Genomic DNA, 24,884 nt, shown 5'->3' with positions numbered 1-24,884 from the left:
GTTAAACACTAGCCACACATCCCAACCTTTTCATACACAGACTGTTGTCCTATGTAGCCTTTGTAAGGAACGTCTGATCGCTTATCATGGTGTGAGCTGACGGTGGTTGGGTGTGTGTTTTTCAGCAAATAGTCACTTGTCAGGTTCTTCTGTAACTGTCAGGTGTAGCACCGTTTGAAGAGAAAGAGGAAGGAGAGGAAAGCTGAGGAGAGCAATAAAAAAAAAAGAGAGAACTGGGAGAGGCACACAACTGTGACCATCAAATTAAGCCTTGTGAGGCATGGAAGGGCACCGTTTTGTGGAAGCCCATGGGTTCATATGTGGTGAAATTAGCAGCAGAGTGTGGATCATGCAGGAGACAGACGTGGTTATTCAACAAATACAAACTCCCTGATTGCCCTAATCAAATCATCATTACCCAAGACATTTGAGGCATTCAGCAATTTTAAAGTCAGAATCTTCCACTCAGATGAAAACAAGAACTCACCACATTGATTTTTGTTTGCATTTTTAATGCTTTCACCAGTCTTGTTTACTCATGCAGTGGCTTGTGTCTGGTTTGCTTCCAGGAAACTACATTCTGAGCATCGAAGTGTAGCATGTCACTTGGACATGATCTAAAGTCAGTTGAATCAAAGTTGATGGAGTGGACAGTAAGGAATAAATGGTGGTGGGCTTGCTTAGAGGGTGATGTCACTTGGTGCTTGTTTCAGGACTGTGTGGTCAAAGGAATTGCAATACGGTATACAGGGAGAAAAAAGCTGTTAAATCCATGCACCTCTTCTACGAGGCCTGTAAAATATTTCTGTTCTTGCTGTACTTCCCAAACATTCCAGACTTTTGCTAAAGGATATACTATTCTGCATTGAAGCAAGAATTTGTTCACTGGTGAAGTGGTAGTAGATCAGTGGATAAGATGTTGGACTACTGGTCGGAAGGTTGCAATTTTAAATCCCAGCACCACCAAGCTGCCACTGCTGGGCCCTTAACTCCCCACTGCTGGGTTGTATAATTAAGATAAATGTAAGTCGCTCTGGATAAGGGTGTCTGCCAAATGCTGTAAATGTAATCTGTTACTTCGGGAAGGGTAGTATTCTTTCAGACTGCATTGCACCTACAAAAAAAAAATCCTTAACCTGAATTTATGAACTATTTCTTTCAATGCAGTTACTACAAACTTGAAACCTTGGTTAAAATAATTGCTTCTCTGGGTTTAATTTTACAGTAGAGTTAGATTAACTTTATTCCTGCTGGTAACTCCAAATCGAATTTGTTAAATTTCCAAAAAGGCAACATATATTAGATGGCCCCTAGTCCATCTAAGGTTTCTCTCTCAGAAGTGTTGTCAGAAGTCTAATTATTCATCTCAAGATTGTTGCTGTTTACTTTTTTAGGTTGATAATTCCATCATGGTAGACAGGTGAAGTTTTTAACCATATTTTTACATTTTAACCAGGTCAAGGCTTTTGTTAAGCCATGCGCTAAATTAGGTGAAGAAACACAAGTCAAATTGAAATCAAAACCTAGATCAACAAATCTTTGAGTAGCTCTAAATCTCCCCTTAGACGTGCTCTGAATTTTTCCAGTTTGTCAACATTGGCTGAGATTCCCCACTTCTTTGTTGTTAACATCCTGGTTCATTAAAGCAAGGGACATTTCTGTAGTGGGGCAATCACGACTGTCGTTTGTACTAGTGTAGCAGTGTATATGTGAACCTTCAGATGAAACAACATTCAGCATCAGGAGTGTGCTACATTCCTAAGACACTCCACAAACATTTACAGAGCCAACCAAAGGCTAGAAAATCCTTTTTTTTGTTTTCTCAGGAAGTTGCTCAAGAAAAGAAGTATTCTCTCTTTTGTCACTACAAGGAATCCATTTAGCACTGATGTAAAAGCTTTACTTTTCCTGTTTGGACTCCAAGTTCAGTACTCTGTCAATAATTTTTTTTGTCCTCAATCAGTTCACAGAGCTGGATAAACTTGAGGAGCATGGCCGATACGAGGGACCCAAGGGATGTCGCAGTCCAACACCTATGAAATTCCGCAGCAGATCCCAAGGTCAGAGAAAAGTTGCATCTTCAAAGCATAGCATGTACAATTTCTAAGAAATTAGGCTGGAGGGATCCTGACTAGACCATTTCCCTATTGCAGGTTTTCATTATATACATATTTATCATTGATTATTATTGCATGTAACCCCAATCATGTTATAATCAGGCGGAGGCAGTCGTCTAGAGTCTGTAGGAGAGGATGACGAGTTGATAGTTGAAAATGGGGAAGCAGGAAGTGACGTGGCGGAGAAACCAGCACGTGGTAGGCGGAAACATTCCCTCCCACAGCAGCTGGACACTGTGGGAATCCGACAGGTCAGTTCAGCCTCAGGTTCTCATTTGAACCTTGGTTGCGTAAACATTAAACTTAAAGTTACTTAAAGTGGTTGTGGGTTTGTAGGTGATAAAGAAACAACTACAGTCCCTGGAAGAGTTTAGCAAGGTTTAATTCTGCTTGTATGTCTCCTTCAATAAGTACCGATTTATTTTATGAGCATAATCCAATTTAAATATTAGGCTCATCATTTAAATTTGTACAATAATGTGGCATGTTTATTGGAATCATGGCGTTTTTTTATTCCTGAACTTTCCACCAACAGAACACATACGAGTTGACATTATTTATAGGCTTACATGTTTTTTTTTTGAGTTATTGACGTTTGGATTAAACCCAATTCAATTCAAGGAAAATTTCAAACAGGCTAATAACAATAGGAACCCAATAATACATATAATAGCTTCAATAATGGTGGGTTGTTTTCCACTATTGTTACAAAATACAAATCCGGGACTCTCTGGATACGCTTCACAGACCTCGCATTGAGAACCACTGCTCTAATGAATGGATTAAATCCCCTTGGATAGATCTTTTCATTGCTACATTTGTCAGGAGCTAACTGAGCAATAAAAATAGGGGAAACGATTTTAGATTCACTTTTATTATTATTTCTCTGATGACGCCAGCAACCATTTCATCAGCTTGCATTGGCAGCAGATTTGATTTTTTATTACAGTCTTACACTCTTGAAACAATTACACTCTTGAAAAAAGGGAACTGGAACTTTTCTAAATGGCATTCTACAATCCCAATTCCAAAAAAGTTGGGACGCTGGGTAAAATGTAAATAAAAACAGAATGCATTGATTTGTAAAGCTAATAAACCCATATGTTATTCACAATAGAACATAGAAAACATATCAAATGTTTAAACTGAGGAAATGTTCTATTTTAAGGGAAAAAAATAAGGTAATTTTGAATTTGATGGCCGCAACATGTCTCAAAAAAGTTGGGGCAACAAAAGGCTGGAAAAGTAAGTGTTACTAAAAAGAAACAGCTGGAGGTTAATTGGCAACAGGTCAGTAACATGATTGGGTATAAAGAGTATCTTTTTATATCAAATTCAAAGTTACCTTATTTTTTATTAAAATGGTACATTTCCTCAGTTTAAACATTTGATATGTTTTCTATTGTGAATAACATATGGGTTTATGAGATTTGCAAATCAATGCGTTCTGCTTTTATTTACAGCTTACACAGCGTCTCAACTTTTTTGGAATTGGGGTTGTACTTGAGCCTTTTTAAAAGTGAAACCCCTTCTGCTGGTTTTAACATTAACCCTTTTTCAAGAGTGTAGGCAAGAGTAATAATGAGCACCTTTAGGATTACCATGTAAATGACTGTACAGTGAAGTCCTATAGCATAAAACCATAATGTATCAAATGAACTACATTATGGTGTAAAAATGAATACTTTGTCACAAAACAGCCGTTACATATTTTATATTTCACCTTCAAGGCATTACATATCCTCCGATATGTCTCAGAATAGGCTCTCTACTACAGGTCTATGGCCTAAAAGGCTCCAAATCGGTGTATCCCCGAAACAAATCAATATTGTTAATATTGTTGCTTGCTTGTGTTGTGTATCATGCTGAAAGATGAAGTATGTATGGTAATTCTCGTGCATTATTCATGCGTTTCTTTGTCATCTTACCCAGGAATATCAAATCGTGAAGAAATCGGCACGTTCTCTAAGTACTGTTCAAGTGGAGTCTCCATGGCGACTGGCCCAGCCATCTATTATCTCCAACATTGTCCTGATGAAAGGACAGGGCAAGGTGAGTGGCCGCTCTGGACACTCTTCTAACACAGAAGACACATTAGATACATCTGTGTTCTTCAAGAGGCAGTCATAAATAAAGGGTTGTCATTTAATAAATATAGACAATGAATAAATATTATGCTTTAGATGTTAGGATCCTTTTGACATTTAGGAATTTTTATTTATTCAGTTCCACAGTAAGTGTTGTGTGTGCCCAATTATCAATTTTGACAGAAAATATGAATTCATAACATAACTAATTTATGTATATAAATGTTTCTTGTTTTTTTTGTAATAATGCCTACTCAGTTGTAGCTCAACTCCCATACCAATGCACAGCAATCCCTTTGTCTTTTCCTTTACGGCTAGGGTCTGGGTTTCAGCATTGTTGGAGGCCAAGATTCTGCACGAGGTAGAATGGGGATATTTGTCAAGACCATTTTCCCCAATGGAGCAGCAGCAGCAGATGGTAGACTGAAGGAGGGTAAGAACTACTCGGGATACTACAGTGAGCCACTATAATGCGAATCATCAGGGTTTGACAACCAGTGGTGCGTGGCCTGGATGCGACCCAACGAAATATTTCAGCAGACCGAACCAAGTACTTAAAGAAATGCTGTAGCGGAGCAAATCAATGTATGAACAAAACCTGGCCACCCTGACTCTACAGTGTGTATGAAACCTACAAGAGTGAAATAGCTTTTACTTAAATTTGTGTTTATCATTTACAACATATGCTCTACATGTTCAGTCTTATGCTCTATTAATGTTCTTAGCCACTGTATCATATTCTTGTCAATTTTTTCTCAACATATTCAGATCAACACATTTGTTCAACATATTCACATTGGTTCCTGACTTTTTATACACCCTGTAGTTTTCAAAACACAAACCAGCATGGCTTCTGTAGATCCTCTGTTGCGTATCCAATCACACACATTTATATAAATGATTTAGCTGAAAGTAGCTGATCAGACCACAGATTTGTTTACCCTCTATGGCAGGAGTCTTCAGTCTTATCCACAAAGGCCAATGTGACTGCACGTTTTCATTCCAGCCAAAAAGGAGGTACACTTTATAGTTGATTGGAGACCAAGATGAGCTGATTACACAAGTGGAATCAGGTGTGGCTCCTGCTTGGTAGGAATGAAAGCCCCACTGGCCCTGTATGGATAAAATTGAAGACCCCTGCTCTGTGGACTGACTGTCAACATGGCCATTCAGTCATGTGAGATGCCTATCAAGATATAAGCAAAGAATTTTATGGAATTACCCCTTTCAAATTTTTATTGAATACCCCTGAAATGATCTACTGTGATACTACCTTTGAATTTACAAATAAAATATAATATTGAACACACAAGTAAATGAATGATACCCTGAAAATACTATTCAATATATAAAGATATATCAATATATTAATGATTTAAAACAATTTCACAGCTGAACATATTTCAAGACGAGTCATTTAATCAGTGTAAAACTGTTTTCATTTAACTTACATAGTTTGTGTTAGTATAGTCATGTCTCTCTTTTATTCCTTCTTATTCAGGGGACGAGATCCTAGAAGTGAATGGAGACTCTCTTCAAGGCCTCACACATCAGCAGGCCATTCAGACTTTCAAGGTAAAATCTTTAGTCAGTCTTTCTGACAGATGCAGCTATGTGGAAAGCTGACAAGGGAATTAGTCCTTGGACCCATCCAGATCCTGAAAAGTTAATCCTACTTCTTATGCTCGGTTTTAGTCGAGCTTACATTCTGGGTTGATATCTTTAGGATTGTGCTAAGACCTTTACTAGCTATGACAGTGGGTGTGTTCATATTAATTTGTGAAAGTTTCACACTAAGAGCACTTTTCTTACTGAAAATTTAAAAAATTATATTTAGTCGTGCACATGTATTTAGAGTATGCAGAAATCTAAATATTGTGGTGCATTTTTATGTCAGAGTTATCAATTCTCCCAAACAACAGCAACTAAAGAAAGGAGTCGTTACACTAACTGTGCGAACTCGTCTGAGGAGTCCGAGCTTGACCCCATGCCCGACGCCCACCCTGCTCAGCCGATCCAGCTCACCCAATTCCAACACCAGCAGCAGCACTCCTATACCACCAGGCTTCGATGAAGGAGAGTACCGCAAAGGGCCAGGTCCTAAAGACCGCATCGTCATGGAGGTTACGCTAAATAAAGGTAGCTAAAAAATAGTTTTTTTAATGCATGCATGGTTGTAATTTTGCTAAGATGTTGCACCTTTGCTAAGATGTTGCTAAGAGTTTAATATTTGTAGAGGCATAATATTTTGGTGGTTTTGCTATACCAGGTTTTAGTGATCACCTTTATAATGCTATGTGCTTTATTGGGACAAATTCCAGGAATTTAAGTCCATAGTGGGTGACAAAACATGAGCAGGCTCATGAGTTAAATTAGGATCATCCGTAATCGAAAACGAGGGGAACAGACAAAGGTCTAAACAGGGAAAATACAAAATTAATAAATACTTTCATACATGGAAAACAAGGCTTGGACTCGTTGGACTTTACCAAACAAAATCATGGTTTGCCTTTGCAATAAACAATGACACACAGAGGATATAAACACACAGAGGGTTAGGCCTAACCCTAATTCAACTAATCAAGAACTAACACAAAACAGGTGATCACAATCAGCCAACAAACCAACGACATAAAGGACTAGAGCAGATAACAAAACAAACATGACCACATGCTATTTCTTGCCATGAGGACCACAGTATAAACTTGGGAAACTGTTACAGAAAGCTTATCCAACTGTTGTTTAATTTAATATGCATGTTATGTGCTTGTCTGCTTGTCCATCAGATGTCTTCATCTATATCAGGATATATCATGATATACACTGATTTCACTGCAAAGCACTGAGATAAAAAGAAAAATTCAAAAAGTGAGACAGAATGTTAAATGTTCATGTTGTGAAATGAACAAATAGTTGATCAAGTGGGAAATATCAGAAAATTTATCACCTGCCTTCTGACACCATGAACAAAACATCAACTTCTTATCTTGGACATAAATTAGCCATAGGAAATCTCTTACACACCCCTGATGCTAACATTAATGGTATTCTTATCTGGATTATTTTTTTTATTATTTGTGAGTGAATTCTTGGCTAAGACTTGATTCACAGAGTTCCTCATTTTATATCTCCTCTTGTCACAAATGTCTTAAAATGACACCTAATTTTGTTGTCATTTAAAACACATAAACAGTGAAATCAAATTGCATTTCTCTCAAGATTCTGCTCAAGGAGATTCTCAGAGATTCTGGAAAGTCAAAGTAGTGTGAAGAGTTCACAAATATTCTAACTGACATGTACCATGAGCCATAGGGTTACTACTTGCTGGAGGGACTATGAAAGTTTTGATATTATCACAGGATTAATTTCTCCTAGAATATGTCACGTACTGACACAGCACAGCCCTGCAATATCGCCATAATCATACAGGCAAATAGCTTGAAATCTAGGTCCAAATTACCCTGCAAAACATCTCTGTAGTAATTGGATAATTGGATTTTATTTTGTTACTTATATGCTTCACCAAAATAAGACACTTAGTAACATTAATGTTCAAGAGTTACACCAGGGGTGTATTTCCTCGAAGGTTTTGTAAGTTCTTTATTAACTTTGTCTTTAAATAATGAGTGTTTCCTCAAAGACTTAACTAATATATAATATATATAAAGTCATTCATAAATTAATGAGTAAGCTGACCCATTCATTATTTATTGAATACTTCTTTATTTGAATCTTTTGTGCAGTGCTACCTCAAAAAGAAAGAAGAGGCTTTTCACTTATTTATTTGCCCAAATTGATGTTTATTATTATTATTATTATTATTATTATTATTATTATTATGCTTTTTAATTCACCCTTTGCCTAATAAAAGTTGGGTAGCCCAGTGGTATCCAGGGTCCCTGGTCTGATCCTATGCTTAAGTTACTATCTGTGCAAAGTTTAGCATATTCTCCCCATGTCCACATGGGTTTCCTCTGGTTTCTCCAGTTTCCTAACACCTTCCACTCCACTCAGTAGGAGATTTTCCTCTCCATGTACTTGATACTACTAGTTGCTCACAGCATGACGGAAAGAGCATTAAGTATATATGGAAAATGAGATTTATTCACCTTGACAAGTCAGAAGGCCCTTGGAGAACACCAGAGAGGGGAAAACTAACACACCTGCTTACACAATATTTAATTTCCTGACCAGGCTAGACTGGGAGCACAAGTGAGAGTTACAAGAGAAGCTTATGTAATGGTTGGTCCTTGTGTGGTGTTTTTTTTCATAGTTTTGTTAATAAACACTTTAATTACATGACAATTTAAAGAAGAAAGTAAAGCAAGAACAATATCTAAACATCCACGAAAAATATCCAGCAGTGACCCACATTGTGTACTAAAAAGTCCTAAAAAAAAAAGTTCATTAGTTTTTGGTCAAAATAGTCAAGGGAATTCAAGATAACATTGTATAATCAGATTGTTTATTGGGCAAAATAATTGGCAATCTATATCTCTTAAGAATTTCTTTTAATTAATTTTCCTGAATATTATTTTTTTATTATAACTTCTTCTGTCTCCTCAAGCAAAAGAGATTTCTGTTGTAAACTGTTGATTAATACCAGAGGCTCAGGAGGTGGACGTAGAACAGACTCATTATTGTGTGTGAATGATTGAGTGGTGAAATCAAGGCTCAGCTGTGCTCCTGAACAGTCTGTCCTGCCAAAGCCTGAACTTTTATTCATAGCCACGAAACTGAAAAAAAAAGTGCCTTTTAAAATAAAATAAAAATTCAAGACAGACTCAACAGACAATATGTTAAGATAATTATGAACCCCATGAATGAGTTTAAAGTGCAGATTATTAGCTTTAATTAGAGAATATTTAAATCTATGTTGGGAGAACCAGTTTGATTCATAATAATCACATTTAAATAGTCTATATTAAATGATTTAATATTAACGTGTGGATTTGATATGGACGTTTGAGTCCAATGTAATTTTAAAGCATGTTTGATATGGTTTTTTTTTATTATTATTATTATTTTTACTTGTTTAAGGATAAATTTGAGCTGATAAGATCTGAATTTTTGCATATTCAAGAAGACTTATATTTTACATATTTTATATATCACATGTTTATGAAATGGTTATTGCTGAAATCCTTACAATTAAGGGTCTTGCTTATCTACAGGCTAATGAGTTTGTTTACACCGGTGGCTGCAACACAATATAATGTGTGTGTGTGTGTTTTAGAGGCTGGTGTGGGGCTGGGGATTGGTGCCTGTTGTTTAACGCTGGAGAACAGTGCTCCTGGGATCTACATTCACAGCCTGGCTCCAGGATCTGTGGCCAAGATGGATGGCAGACTCAGGTGTTGCAAAACAAATCGACCAATGTGACTAGTTTCTGTCCATCTACCGGTCGTTATAGCAACTCGCTAAGCTGTTATTATACTGGTACACACCTAGTGCTACGCACAGGCTTAAATAAAGGAAATTAAATATTGCAGTCAGGATAACAGACTGATGTGTGAATATATAACTTTTGTATATTACAACATATATCTGCATGTCTGATCTAGTGTCTCCCATTATATATCAATGTATTACTGACGTGGAGCAGTTTATTTAGAGTTTCCAATTAGCCTCATCTGTTTGAGTGTGTTAAAAAGGTGAATGATGCTGGTGTTTACCATGCTGCACATATGGCATGCGTTTGATCTATCAGCTAAGCTCAGTTTTAATTAATTAAGGAAGAGAGAGGTATGAACTAGCGCCGCAAGGGAAAAGAATCCAGTCGTATAAATCTATATAAAGTTGTATTTTATGGGCATTATATAGTGTGTCTGTATGTCTGAGTACATACCGTGTACTCCTCATGCATAGGTTTTGTGTGTGTGTTGTCATGCATGTCATGGCATCTCATAGACTTTTGACTTAAATAGAATGTGCACTAAACACCAAAACAGCATAAATGGGCACTTTATGGCTAGAGATTCTGATGCTGAATGTTGTATCACAGGGAGAAAGTACAAGGACACACAGTCATTTTTGTTTTTTATGCTGAGAGTCTCAAACGTTATTTATCAGCGTCAAAACTTTTGCATCCTTTGAGGTTTTAAGTGTTTTACCAACAGCAGAGAGCTCTATTTACAAAATAAAATTTCTATAAGGCTGGTCTCTATAACCATGTATTTTTACGTTTAGCCGAGGGGACCAGGTGTTGGAGGTAGACTCTGCAAGCCTTCGGCATGCTGCACTAAGTGAAGCCTATGCTATCCTGAGCGAGTGTGGACCTGGCCCAGTAAGCCTCATCATCAGCAGACATCCAAACCCTAAGGTACATTTACAGAAAAGGTGTATATGCATACACTCATCAGTCACATTAAAAATACCTCAGAAGTCGAAATTGCTTTAAGAACTAAATGAACAAGACAAGTTGTTGTCTTTTTTACGCTACAAAAAAGCATTTCAGATACCTGCTCCACCCAGACAGTCTCCGTCAGCATCTTTTTTTCCCCGCTTTGCCACATGAGCAGCAGTGAAAAGGCATCCACCTGCTAACGTTTTAATCATCCTACTGCATGAAAATCTGAAGCCTGCCAGAAAGTTAAACAGCATTCCTTTGGCCTGTGTGCAGGGAGCTCAGGTTTTCCTCCCACTAACGAAGGAAGATGTTGAGGAACAGCCCATGGTGGAGTACACAAGGGGTTTGGGGTTGGAATATGCTGACTCTTTGTTCTCCCTAGAAATGGTTGCCGAAACTAATGGCACGTGAGGTTAGCAACGTGAAGCCAGCCTTAACACTTACCATGTGACAAAAAAGGAAATGGGTTCAAGTACATTGACTTTTAATGTCTTCAAACCATAAGTGTGTGCGTGTGTAGGGGCATTATTACTCAAAACCGGCCGTTTTTAAAATGCCAAGTTTCTCATGATGTAGTAAACAAAGCTAATGTTACGTACCATGTAGCATAGGTTTTAGCTCCAGTTTTGAGGAGCCCCATTCCTGCACAGTTTCATATTTTTATGCTCCAGCACAGCTAATTCACCACAATTAAAGGGCTTAGTAATAGCTAAGATGCTTAATAACTGCTGTGTTAAAGCAGGTACAGTTTGTACTGGCTGTAATAAGTGATAAAACTAGAATTCTCATTGAATCGTTCTAGACAGCCTGCCATTTTATTCACCCGCATAAACCACACATAATTGCTTCCTGTTTACTTTGAGCCCTGGCTAAAATCTGGCTGTGAACTCTTTCTTTCACATTTCCTAATGGAGACGTAGACAGAAATAAAAACCTGAATAGTCTCTTGATAATATGTAACAATTTATAGCTTTTGTGAGTAGTTCAAGGGGGTTATGGTTGTTATGAGTGTGTGGCTTATAATATAATGAAATGAGTGTTGAAATAAGAGTAAGGGTAAGATACTTTACTGTCATTGCATATAATACGGCAACATTTAATGTGGCGACTCTCAGAAAGCAACAAAGGACATTTAAACATTAAAATTAAAGGGGTTTAAAAATTGTCAATTAAGAATAAGTAAAAAGAAGTACACTGTAAAATATATACAAATATTGCACATGTGTATATTGCACTTTATTATTAAATTGTATATGGGGTGGCTGTGGCTCAGGTGGTAGACCAGCTTGTCCAGTAATCGCAGGGTTGGGAGTTCGAACCCTCGCCCCTCCACATGCCGAAATGTCCTTGGGCACGTCACCAAATACCAATTTGCACGTTGATATAAAACCATTGGAGGTCTATTGTACATTGATAATAAGTGACAGAGTGTACTGTATTGCATTTATGTTTTTACAGCAACAGCTCAGGCACAGCGGCTCGACCATATGTAACATCTAAACATCTAACGGTTATATAACAATGATAATAAGTATATACAGTAAATTTTGCCTTTGAATATATTAATCAAAAGGAGAATAAAAAAAAAATCCCAATTATTTCCTTCATGAAGCTGTAGACAGGATCAAATAACATAGGCCTTGCCAGCACGAGAATATTTCAAGGAATAGCAGAGTCAATGCAGGAGGTACGTAGGAGGAGAAGCAACTTCTGTTGATGTAATCTACAGTACGGTACTACTACACTAATTTTTTTAAATATACAAATGATCTTATAAGGGCTGTATAGTGGGTTTCCTGTGGGTTTTCCAGTTTCCGCCCAGCTCCCAAAAAACATGCCAGTAATTGGATTGGCTATGCTAATGATGAACGATTCTTCTACGCTTATTTAATGCCTTCTGCTTTACTAGTGCTCTTTATAGTAATAGATATATACACACACACACACACACACATATATATATATATATATATATATATATATATATATATATATATATATATATATATATATATACATATATATATATATATATATATATATATATAAAATATATATATTCCATGTAGTATCTGTAGTGCCACCTGCTGGCAACAGGATCTCACATAGTTTTTCAGTAGAGGAAAGACTATAGATTATGCAACTTCTAACATCTTTGATACGACAAAAACCTCCCCCGAGATATTTAAGAGTGGTGTCACTCAACATTACAACTCATCTTGAAGGTTTAACAACTATTTTGTACATGTACATACAGATGCAATGGATTTTCATAATGTGCATGTCACTTTTAAAATAACCTCGACTGTATTTGCATCTCAGATGTCGGAGCAGGAGATGGACGAGGTGATCACTCGCTCTACTCACAGAGATAGCATGGGCAGCCATTCTTCCTACAGTCTGGGTAAGCTTCTCCACCATAAATTTAAAAATGGTGGAGAACTCATTCTCAACAGTTTTCTCTTCCAAGATAAGCGGACAATTGGATTGTTCCAGTAACCTTCGTAAAAAGTAGTGCTGCTTTTGCTGTGGTTTTGCCTTTGAATTCCTAGTGGAAGAGTCATCATCATGTTCAGATTTGTCCAAAAGATTATTTTTTAAAAGCTTTTTGGTTCATATGTAGGTCATGCTATTTGGACTCACAATTCACATTTGACTGACATCAATTTGTGCTTTTTCTGTGCAGGACAATCATCCAAAAGCCCTTCTCCCATGATGAAGGCCAGGCAAGGTGATGGCAGCCAGGCCCTCAGCTGGACGATGAAGAGGTTTTTAGAGCCTGCCAGCCGAGTAAATAAGCAGCTCTTATGAAACATTTTCGTTTTTAAGATGATCATCATACTGTCTGACATTTATTCAAATGCATCTATGAAAATGTACTCATTTGACTCCCTTTTTGATTAAGTATCTCAAAAAATATTGTTTCTGAGATTTATCATAAAGCTTGAACTTTTTATTCTGTTTAAACCCTTTTCTCTACAGCAAGCTTCTCTAAGCTCCGAGGCCGAGCTCTCTCAGTACTTCACCCATGATGTCCCTAGCCAGTCTTCCCTTTCAGCAATGGCCTCTAGTGATGATGGTATTCTTCACAACAGCAGGAGCTGCAGTACCTCATTGGATGAGTCAACAGCACCTCATTTACACAGTAAACTCAGAAATATTTTTCTTTCACTGTCTAGTAAGCCCAGCCAGCTGTGATGAAATCATTACTGTGAAGAGGATTAAATGGTGAAACGTCATCACCACAACCCTTTCATTTTGGCTACAGTAGATTCTAGATTCTATAATGACTCGGACGACGCCAAATCTCCATGATTTATTTAAAAAATCACATCAAGCATAATAGTAATCCCACTGAATCTTCATTTCTGTCTTCTTCTTTTGTCTACAGCTTATAAAGAGGGAAGCCCTTGTGCTAAATCTTCTGGCCCTGTTAATCGAACCACAGAGCGGCAGGCTAGCGTGACCAGCAGCCCCAGCTCAGTTCGTAGCCCCCTCCTACGTCAGCGCTGTGTTATTTGCTATGAAGATGAGGCCAGTGATGAAGATGAAGATGTAGGACCATTCCGTCACTTAAAACGTGGCAACTCTGATGCTGCTCGCCACCAGGAGGATGACTCGGGCATTGTCGTGGCAACATCATCATCACTGGAAGTGGATGATGAAAGCCAAGATAGCAGCGAGGGCAACCGGCTCGAAGCAGTCACTCCATTTTACAGCAGTTCGCTTGAGTCGGTGGAAGGGGGAGGCAACGTTACTGAACTGCCTTTTATGCCCATTTACTGTTCTGAGCACAGCGCTGGCCTTGGCACAAGGAAAGAGGCTAAGCGCTCACCCAAGCTGGAGCACAAAGCTGTAACACGTGTTAAGAGCATGATGAGCATCGAATGCCCGAACCTGGCACAGAAACCCAAGACTGAGGACCTCACTGCAGCCCCTGTGGGTGCCCACACCCAAGCCACCCAGAGAGGGAAAACCCAGCACCACTGCAGGAGAGGTGAACCCAGTGAGCTGGCAGGCATCTGCACTATTGAGACTGTGGTTCTAAAGCGCAGTGAGTCTGAGTCCTTTGGACTTGACCTGGAGATCAAGTCATCTCCTCTGAAGGTGCTGATTACTGGACTGAGGCCTGGAGGTGCTGCTGAGAGGGTAAAGTGCTGTTGAAGGAAAAGTGCTATATGTGATAACCAATCTCTTCTTTGGCATTTATTATAAAGACATGGAAATGCGCATGATACGTACCATTTTAAAGGTGTTTTGGCTACAATGTCTCGCTGTAAATTAAATTAATTGAAGGTCTTCTGCATGTAGGAATATGTATATTTTACCAAATGAATCATTTATGTAATACTTGAAACCTGTATTAATCATATGCTTTTGAAAAACTGTGATTCGTAATAGTATCATAGAAAACTTACAGTCTCTTACTTTAACATCCACTCCTCTCTTCTTTTGTTTCTGTCTGTTAGGAAGCCAGGGGGAGAATGAATGTGGGAGATGAAATAGTGGCCATTGGTGACACTCCAGTGTGCACCTCGTCCTATCAGGAAATCTGTGATCTCATGCATGACCTGCCAGTCACACTGACCCTAGAGATTCAGAAGCCAGTCTCAGGTGAGTTGGCACAAATGATAGCAATGCTTTTATTATTTGAAGTGTTCTTTTTAAAAAAATGTATGTTCAAAAATGTGGAAAAACAGTGAGTGATTTAGTTTTTAACCTGCAGCATTCCCTTACACTATAGAGGAAGAATAAGAGGTCCGTTATTATTAAATTGTATTAACTAGAATGAGTGCCAGCTTTTGCGTCTTAACTTGGTTTAGATGTTTTTTGGTTTTTAAAATCTGCCCTTTTACGAGACTGTAGTGCTCCAAGAGACTTCATATTTCCAAAGTGGAAAGACATTTTCATTATGTTTCTGCAAATTCAATAATTAAGCATATAACCACAGAGTCCTGAGACTAAGCCATGAGAGACATTTCATACTTACAGTCTGAGTCACAATTGAGAGCAGTCTGTCTTTCCCCATGCTGCCTTAAAGACGTTGGAGCACAACAGACTTTCCCTTGCTGGCAGTGCCCTTCTCCTCCACCTCCCATGGAACTGCAATCAACTGGCTTTGTAACAGTGGTGACTATGAATGAATTCACTGTCACAGTGACCATAGACTTTAGTCCCAGTGCTCATGTAGAATACGTTAGCCCTGGTGTAGTGTGTAGATTGTCTGGTATTGTTTTTATTTTTTTTATTTATTTATTTTTTATATATAGCAGACATTCCCAATTTATAAATCAAGGCCCACATGACCAACCACAAACGCAAAAATATATACATAAACATCTGGTTTAACGTCTGTATATTTCTTTATATATTTTTTGTCACATTCTGAAAAACACACAGTCAGTCAGATAGCTCTGATTAACTGGTACTGTGTATAAGTCAGGAAAATGACTTGCTTTTTCATTAGTCAAAGAAAACAAGCAACATAATGTTTAATTAATCTAATTCCACTGACCTGTATACATACCCACATTGTTTATGTACTTTAACATGTCATACATATTCATTCATGCATACTGTATGTCCTAATGCTTGTTGGAATGTTTACCTGTTGGTATTACAGTACATATGATTATTGTCATTACATTTTAGATGTCATTACATTCCATAATTGTTTTAAATATGAGTCTTATTCACTAGAAGCTCGTTCATTATGTTTTAATATAATACGTTTGTAGCCCTAACTTATAATGTATACATAACCTTAGAAAGTCTCTTAGATAAACCCTTCTAGGCATTTAGCAGCCATAACAAATTCTAAAACATACAAGGCATATTTGCCTTGCATCGCAGATGGCTTACACTAAGATTGTGTTACAGCTAGTTGTACATTGGGAAGCCATTTACCAAATCCCTAGCTCATTTTTCAGTTACACTCAGTATAGATTTAGTTTGGAGAAAAAATAAAATAGCCGGCTTCCTCAGAGGTTCTGTGTGTAAATATCATCTGGAATTTAAAGCAGTGAAACTATTTTTGATATCTAAGAAAGACCCATTTATATGTATACATATATAACACATATGACTTTATGATATCCAATACTATCATTACCGTTTTCTTCAGCTGAACATTAATGGATTTTGTGAAATCCTTTAATAATGTACATTTCTGCAGCTGTAGATCGACTCTCTACTTTGATGATGTCTTCTGGCACCGAGCAGTCTACTAAGATGGAGACGTCAAGAGCTCCCCTAGAGGAGAAAACAAGCATGGACAAAACTGTTGTTGAAAATGAAGAAATTTCCCACACAGAGCAGAATTCTACAGAGATGGAAGCAATCCTCACTGAAGAGGTGCCCGTCACTTATATTGATGACGTCATAAATGAGTTAAACATATCTGAAAACAATGCAAAGTCAGGATCACAGACTGTTTCTCATGCTGCTGACATGCGTTCATGTGCAGAAAAGAGCAGCAGCATCCCAGAGAACAAGGAGCGTGTGACTACCCCACCACTACAGCCAAATCTTTTGGATTTTTCTGTCTTGGATTCAGGGAACAAAGGTTGCCTTTTGCCAGTAGGGAGGACATTTCTGAACAGTTACTCCAGGAATTATAGTCAGCTCTCGGATGAAAACACAGACCTTTCCGTGAAAGGATGTGAAGAAAAACCAAGCATGTACAATATGTTAGATGATAGCGATTCTGAGAGTGACACGGCTACAACAGATGGTGCTGTGAAAAATGAAAAGCCTCAAGGTGACTCTAAAGATACTCAGGACACTGACTCTGATGAGGAGGTTGAGCTGTGTTACAGCGTAGTCAGTCAACTTCATCCAAATCAAGAGAAGGACAATTCTCCTACTCTTAAACAAGATATCTCAGGAAACCAAACCGATATGGAGCTGATCGCTGATGAAGTACCTCAGAAAGCATCTTCGCACTTACAGGACTCAAAGATAACTGACTTTTCTACTTCTGTCACAGCGCCACAGAGTCCACTCATTCCCCAGTCTACATGTTCAGAGTCAGTTTTGAGTGGGGCCTCTAAGCATGTTTCTGAAAGAAAGCAGACAGTGAGTGTGACTCAGGGAGATTTGTCAAACCCAGAGCCATCAGTCTCCAAAGCTGATGAGAAAATTGAAAAGGCTTTGGCACCTGTCACAACCAGCGTGACACTTTCAAGTGTCAGTAGTCCCCCTGGAGCGCAGAATAACAAACATGTTACCCCATGGAGTCATGAACGGACATCTAAAATGCACTCAAATGAATTGTTTACCTCAGATAAACCTAATACTGTGCAAGTGACATTCATGTCAACAGTGACAGAGCCAAAGGCTTCAGATTTTTCCACTGAGAAAACATCAAATACAAAGGACACAGAGAAAGAAAAAACAAATGACTCTAAACCAATTTTTTCGGAAACTCAAACCAAGTCCAGCACTCTTAGACCTCTGGAACATAAGACTATGAATAATAACCCCGTCTCATCCAGCTTAAATAGCGGACTCAACCTTGAAGAGAATTCAAGTTGTTCTACCAAACTTAAAGGTTTAAGTATTAAGAGTAAATGCAAAGGACTAGAGCAAATAGGCAGCAGAACTGCCAGAGTTGAAAGCTCTTTGTTAAAAAAGACCAATTGCTCCCCTACTCAGTCCCCTAAATTACCAGCCAAAAGAATCACCCCTACAAGTAGTCCAACAATGAGTAGATCACGAGATAAGAGTAGTCCTGCTCTTATTAAAACAGATGACCAAAACCATGAGCAGAATGCTTCAGATCTGCCCAACACCTTAAAAGCAAATGACACTGTCAAGTCTGAACATAGGTCTGAAACCGAACACAAAAGTTCTCATTCAAAGCAAAGTGAGGCGGTATCTAAATGCGAGACCACAACTACACAAAGAACTTTCATTAAAGTACGCCTCTCATCTTCTTTATCCCCATCTTCTTCATCTGCACCAGTTCTAGCATGCAAGGAAATTGCAAATACCAATTCAACACAAGTTCAAGGAAGCCATCTAATTTTCAAAGATAACTCACTGCACGAAGAGTCAACACCCAAACCCTCTTTGGGAGCTCATATATCCTTTGACTCCTCTATGTCTAGACCAGAGCAAAATAATTCTATTAAAGGCTCACCTAAACCTGATGACAAAGTATACAGCAACATGCCCATCACAGAGACTACTAGTCTTAAACCAGGCAAATCCAAACTTTACCTTAAATCACTGGATCGAAGGAGCTACTCCACAGATAGTGAAGCTTTCAAACGCCACTCTTTTTCTGTTCAGCAAAGAATCAAGTCCTTTGAGAACTTGGCCAGTTTTGATCGTCCAGTTGTAAAAGGCATTGACATCCAGTCTTACGCTGTTAGCTTGAAACCCGCTATCAACAAGAGGTTGTCTGATTCAGCCCAGTCAAACGATAATCGCTTCCTAAAAAGGAGTCTTAGTTCTTGTGTAGAAATTTTAAACTTGGGTCACTCTTCTTTACTGCAGCCACAGAACTCTTCTTTTAATACAGTTATGAACAATTCTGAATCATCACCTTCAACTGGAAGCACTGGGCCACATGCAGAAGAAAGGGCAACACCTGAGGTTACTGTACCTCGGACCAATACAGTACCACATACTCCACCAGTGCTGCGTTCCCGTAACGCCCGTTCTAATAGTGGGATATCGAGGTCAAAACTGAGGGAACTTAGGGCACTTAGCATGCCTGAGCTTGATAAGTTATGCACTCAGGACTTCTCACAGGATCCTGGTAATGTCATGTTTAAGACAGAGTTGGAAATTCAACCCACAAGGCCCACAAAATCCCCATCAGAGAACCTTCAGTGCACCGTGGTGACCAGGGTGAGCATGGTGGAGCCTGGCTCAATTGGCAATGGGGAGCATGCTCAAGAGCAAACTGTGAGACAGTCAAGTTGGTCTGTTAGGTGAGTAGCAGTGTGCTAGTCCACTCCGATTATTATTGAACTATTGCACTTTCCAGTTTCTTCTGCATATTTGAAAAGCATGTGTAACATTTGCTCAAGTATTTTGTGTCCTTTAATTCCGATTGAACAGATAATATGTTCTGAACAGACACAAATACAGATATGAATAGGGAGCACTTTGTAAGCTTAGGAAATGTAACTAACTAAATTCATTAGAAAATATTGCAGACATCCAAAAATAATAACGGTGTAAATGAGATTTAAAAAAACAAAAACAAAAAAAACAGTCTGCACATTTCTAGTTGTGGCCAACAATGAACATCCCTAAATACCTATTGGTTTGTTCACATTATTTAATATTATTATCACATTATTTCGTTTCATTCGTGACTCCCATGTTGTTTTTCTTCTATCACAGTCTAAAAGAGTTATCGTCTTCACCAGTGGAGCAGAAGAAGGTGCAGAATGTCCTCAATTCCCTCCCGGCTGTATCGGATGTGATGACTCTGATGAAGGAGGTTAAAAATGTTTCAGAGGTAATGTAGTGGTTCTAAGACACAGGACATTTTGCAAAGTTTTTCTACAGGACCATAAAGGACACAAATCATTCGATATTTCACAAGATGTCTTTTCATGTGGCATTGCAGTTTTACTGTCAACATGATCAAAAGTTCCCTTAAAGAAAACCAGTACTTTGATCACAACAGTGGTTTGATCACACACAGCCTGACACCCACTGCTTCCTTTCTTTATATTTAATCCAGATGTATTGTTTATGCTGAAGATGTTTTGTTCCTGCTTATGCTGAAGAAATCTAACCAGCGTCTAAATGCTTTGTCCAGGTTAAAGACGATGTTTACTTTGTGATCTTGACAAAGGACGAGGGTTCTGGACTGGGTTTCAGCATCGCTGGAGGGATGGACCTGGAGCAGAAATCTATCACTGTAAACTTGTCTATTTCCATTCCTAGCAGCTATATCTCATATCTATCTTAAAACTTTTTGTGTTGTATTACTATATTTCCCTATCATGTAATCAATGTTAGTAGTATTTTTATTACTTATGGATTAAGAAGGGTTGAGAAAATGATGCATGATGCATTTTCCCAGTATATTCTTTATGTTTTTTGGGGTGTTTTTTGCCTTAAGAGTGAAATACATTTTTAAATCAACACATCTAATGTGCTTTCTTTGGACAGGTCCATCGGGTTTTCACCCAAGGGGCCGCTGGCTTGGAAGGCACCATTCGTCGGGGGGATGTTGTGTTGTCCATTAATGGGAGTGGTTTAAGTGGGAGAACCCATGGCGAGGCTCTCTCCTGTCTCCATCAGACCAAGCTAGCCAAACAGGCACTTGTGGTTATCCAGAGAGGGAAAGACAGTGAACCTGTTGCAGTTAGACAGGAATTTCTTTTAAAACCCAGAACGTGTTCTTCGTCTGCCTTTCCGGACATCAACAGGGAAAATGGAGCAGGTAAAAAAACCCTAAATACAATTAAATTCCTCACTTTAGGAAACAACAATGCATATCATTAAGCAGGCCAGGTAATTACAAGTTTACAGTTCTTCCAGAGACTGCAAGTTCGAATCTCAGCAATGCCACAGCCATCTGGGGAGACAAGGGGGCGAAACTGGCCGTTCTGTCTGGGTGTGAGGGACGGCATAGTCTCTCTCCCATGTCAATCACATGGTGTTCGTGAACTCATTTATGCAGAAGAGGGTAGATTCCAGAGCTTTCCTCCGAGTGGGTTACACTTCCCTGTGAGGCAGCATGAGCAGCATTTGTAGGATGCACGTATTAGTCTTAAAAAAGTTTAAAGTTCTAATGTTTAATAGTGTTTTTTTTGATTTCTAAAAAGTATTATTTCTCTCATAATACCTGGAATCAGTTGCTGTTTTCAGTAGGGATGTAGAGGATACTTTTGTGATATTTTCCGATCCGATCCAATGATCCATTTTATGCTGTGAACACATGTAATATTGGCTGACATGACACAAATAACACATAAAACACAGGATATAAATGATCTTAAAGCATGCCACCATTGCGCTTGTTGTTTTGTATAACTTGGCAACAGAAGCTTAGTTACCATGACAACATCTTTATCGGATCAGTATTGGGTATCAGGCCATACTTGGAGCCCCGATATCAGTATTGTAATGAAAATATAAAAAGTGCAATTATTACATCCTTATTTTTCATCATATTAAAGTCCGCTTAAGTATGGGAAGAGCATTATATAAGAAATAATGCTTCATCACCTTCTTCTTCTTCTTCATTATTATTATTATTATTATTATTATTATTATTATTATTATTATGTTATAACCATTTAATATTAAAGGCTTCTCTTCAGTACAGTAGATGTGCTTTTGCTGCATGCTATTGTTAACGTGGTTTGGCATGTTCTAGCTGTGGAGGTTGGGCCAGATGGAGCATTAAGCGTGGAGCTGCTGAAGACGTCAGCAGGTCTGGGTTTCAGCTTGGAGGGGGGCAAATCTTCAGCCCATGGCGACCGTCCCCTCTACATCAAACGTATTTTCAGAGGTAAACAGCTCCCTCCAGCTGAACTGCTCAGCTCCACTAGGGGGGGATGTTGTTGTTAGCGTATCACACACTAATTATCACATTGGCAAAGCAAATGAAATGTTTCTTTAATAAGACATGCGCACTTGGTGTAATTAAATTATGGGTTGCATTCATACTCCCCTACATTACTGTCATTAAGTTATCATTATCATTTTATTCATTATTATTAATAAATCATCATGGTAAGAATGCTTAGCATAGCAGTACTACTAACGATATGACTATATTTATTTATTTTATGAGTATTGATTTATTGTTTTATCTTGTTTGCTGTTTTGTGCTATTCACAACTGTCTGTCTTTTCTGTGTATTTATTTAGGAGGTGCTGCTGAACTCTCGCAGGTTATTGATGTTGGAGATGAGCTCCTGGCTATCAATGGCAGGTCTTTGCAGGGCCTAATGCACTACGACGCCTGGAATGTTATAAAGACTGTGTCTGAGGGCCCTATCCAGTTAGTCATTAGAAAACCACGCACTTCTGTATGACCTCTGAGGACTCATGTGCTGTATGTAAACACAGTGCCAAACTGATCTCGTTGTACATATGAAGACTTTTTACTCTTTTATACTTGTTTTATACCACGTCTCTGCGACGATACGTTTTTGTTCATGGATTTTCTAGCGAGGGCTTGGCTGTTTCGAGGATATTTCGAAGGACGAAGTCTTCTCTATGAGTATTTGTGCAATCAGTGTAGCTAAGGTACTTATTTGTACAGTGTAATTACATGAACATGAAATTATCATTTTGTTGTAGATGGATTTATTTTATAAAAAGCATCCTAGCCAAGGATGCTAAACTTCTGTTTGACTGCTTGACTGACTTGACAAGCTTGACTGACTTGAAGCTTTCACTCTGACATTTAACATTTGTGAAATCTTGTCCCTCTTATTTCCTTTGGTTTCCTTACTCCCTTTTTTTTTTAAAGCCTTTTCACAGCTGCATAACATTTTTTTACAGTTCCTGTATAAAATGCATGTTTTGTTCCATCTGTTGAGCTAAAAACAGCTATTATATTTGAAATATTACACACTTCTGATAAAACTGGTAGCTGCCATGCTTAAAATATCACACATTTCACTAACAGTATTTTTCTGAATTGCTTTTTCTGACTAACTGCAGAACATTTTGCAGAACTTAATTGCGTTCTTTTAGCTGTGAATATTTTTCAGTAGATAAACTCATCACAGCCTTTGAGCTGTAAATCCGATATGTTGAATCAACACTGCATCGATGGTGAAATCACATTCTGCATGAATTATTTGTGTAAATATTGTAGTCGTGAACAACATCTTATCTTGATAAAGCTGGGATTTGAAGCGCAGATATGTTTATACTAGTGCTGATCAAGTTTAGGAATATGGATTTGTTTATGTATTACACTCACACATGCATTTCTTAATAATGCCCTTTTGTAAAGAGACATGAGCTATTTAGTGCTGTTAATTATTTATTTCATAATGTTCCTTTCAATTATGTTTTAACAGTCTTAAAATGAACATTTCCTCATTATTATCATTTTAATCTTTATTTGTTTCTTTAAAAAAAAAAAAGGACCCACAATGGTACTGGTAGCACCTTTATGCATATGCTGTTGCTACATTTAAGAGTTTATGCTGACCTTTTATTTATGTACGTTCACCTGAAAGAGGCCTGGCATTTTGTGCAAAACACATTTGTTACATATATTTGATTTCTGTTATAATAAAACAAAGTCGGTTTATCAGTTGAATTATTACTATTATTTGATTTGATTCTCGACCCACCATGCATGTACAAAATTCATGGCCAAATTTGCATGTTTATATCTTTTGGTTGGTCCAGGTGTCTTTCTGCCATGTATACTACTATTAATCTTGACGCTTTCTGTTGCTCTACAGGAGTCACATTCACTTGTTTACCGTGGTTTTCTCATGTACTCACTTGTTCTCTGTGGAAAACAGTACATCCACTTTTGTGGGTGGAAACACTGTGTTGAGAGAGATCAGAGTAAACTTGCCAGACCGATTGGAGCTCACATTAAGGTTACGGTAACTCAGACAACTTCTCTTTACAACCGGGATGAGCAGAAAAAGCATCTCAGGACACATTCCTGTTATGTTCATGATGTGAACATTAACTGAAGCGCTTGACCTGTATCTGCATGATTTTGTGTGTTATGAGTTATGTCATGAGTTTTTGTTTTTCTGCCATGTGATTGGCCAATTGAATAATTATATGAATTAACAGGGGTACACAGTGTTAGGTTAGTGTATACACTGTTCGGCCATAACATTAAAACCACTGACCGGTGAAGGGAATAACATTGAATAGTGAACAGTCAGTTCTCGTAGTTAATGTATTGGAAGCAGGAAAAATGGGCAAGTGTAAGTGCAAAACTGTGAGGGCTAGACGACTGGGTCAGAGCATCTCCAAAACAGCAGGTCTTGTGGGTTATTCCTGGTATGCAGTGGTTAGTACCTATCAAAAGTGTTTCAAAGAAGGACAAATGGTGACAGGGTCATGGGTGCTCAAGCATCATTGATGTACGTGGGAGTGAAGGCTAGCCCATCTGGTCCAGTCCAACAGAAACGCTACTGTTGCACAAATTGCTGAAAAAGTTAATGCTGGCTATTAGGGAAGCTCCGATCAATCAGCTGCCGATCGGTATCGCCCGATAATCACATTCTATGACTCAATCGGTAGTCTCTAAATTTGGCCGATCTCATGAACCGATCGCAATTTGATGACGTAAAACGTGAGGACATAAAACACACGATGACGTTAAACTTTAGCACCACAGTCATGTTCATGTCATCACCAC

At 38.3% G+C, this 24,884-nt stretch overlaps 1 protein-coding gene across 1 annotated transcript in view; it reads left to right on the top strand.

Moving 5' to 3' along the window:
* Nucleotides 1-23,813, top strand: part of pdzd2 (PDZ domain containing 2) — an 84,868-nt gene extending 61,055 nt beyond the window's left edge. Inside the window, exons 7-25 of the mRNA XM_053610822.1 lie at nt 1,964-2,060; nt 2,220-2,368; nt 4,050-4,169; nt 4,523-4,637; nt 5,706-5,779; nt 6,127-6,343; nt 9,441-9,558; nt 10,394-10,526; nt 12,876-12,957; nt 13,240-13,343; nt 13,536-13,698; nt 13,945-14,702; nt 15,023-15,167; nt 16,729-19,495; nt 19,914-20,031; nt 20,338-20,439; nt 20,694-20,967; nt 21,907-22,041; nt 22,403-23,813. Of these exons, the coding sequence (XP_053466797.1) occupies nt 1,964-2,060; nt 2,220-2,368; nt 4,050-4,169; nt 4,523-4,637; nt 5,706-5,779; nt 6,127-6,343; nt 9,441-9,558; nt 10,394-10,526; nt 12,876-12,957; nt 13,240-13,343; nt 13,536-13,698; nt 13,945-14,702; nt 15,023-15,167; nt 16,729-19,495; nt 19,914-20,031; nt 20,338-20,439; nt 20,694-20,967; nt 21,907-22,041; nt 22,403-22,569 (5,838 nt within the window). The 3' untranslated portion in view covers nt 22,570-23,813. The remainder of the gene's footprint in view (nt 1-1,963; nt 2,061-2,219; nt 2,369-4,049; nt 4,170-4,522; nt 4,638-5,705; nt 5,780-6,126; nt 6,344-9,440; nt 9,559-10,393; nt 10,527-12,875; nt 12,958-13,239; nt 13,344-13,535; nt 13,699-13,944; nt 14,703-15,022; nt 15,168-16,728; nt 19,496-19,913; nt 20,032-20,337; nt 20,440-20,693; nt 20,968-21,906; nt 22,042-22,402) is intronic.
* The last annotated feature ends 1,071 nt before the right edge of the window (nt 23,814-24,884 follow it).

This window comes from Ictalurus furcatus, chromosome 22 (assembly GCF_023375685.1).
Source record: "Ictalurus furcatus strain D&B chromosome 22, Billie_1.0, whole genome shotgun sequence".
NCBI classification, from domain to species: Eukaryota; Metazoa; Chordata; class Actinopteri; order Siluriformes; family Ictaluridae; genus Ictalurus; species Ictalurus furcatus.
This window is presented reverse-complemented; position numbering and strand designations above follow the sequence as displayed.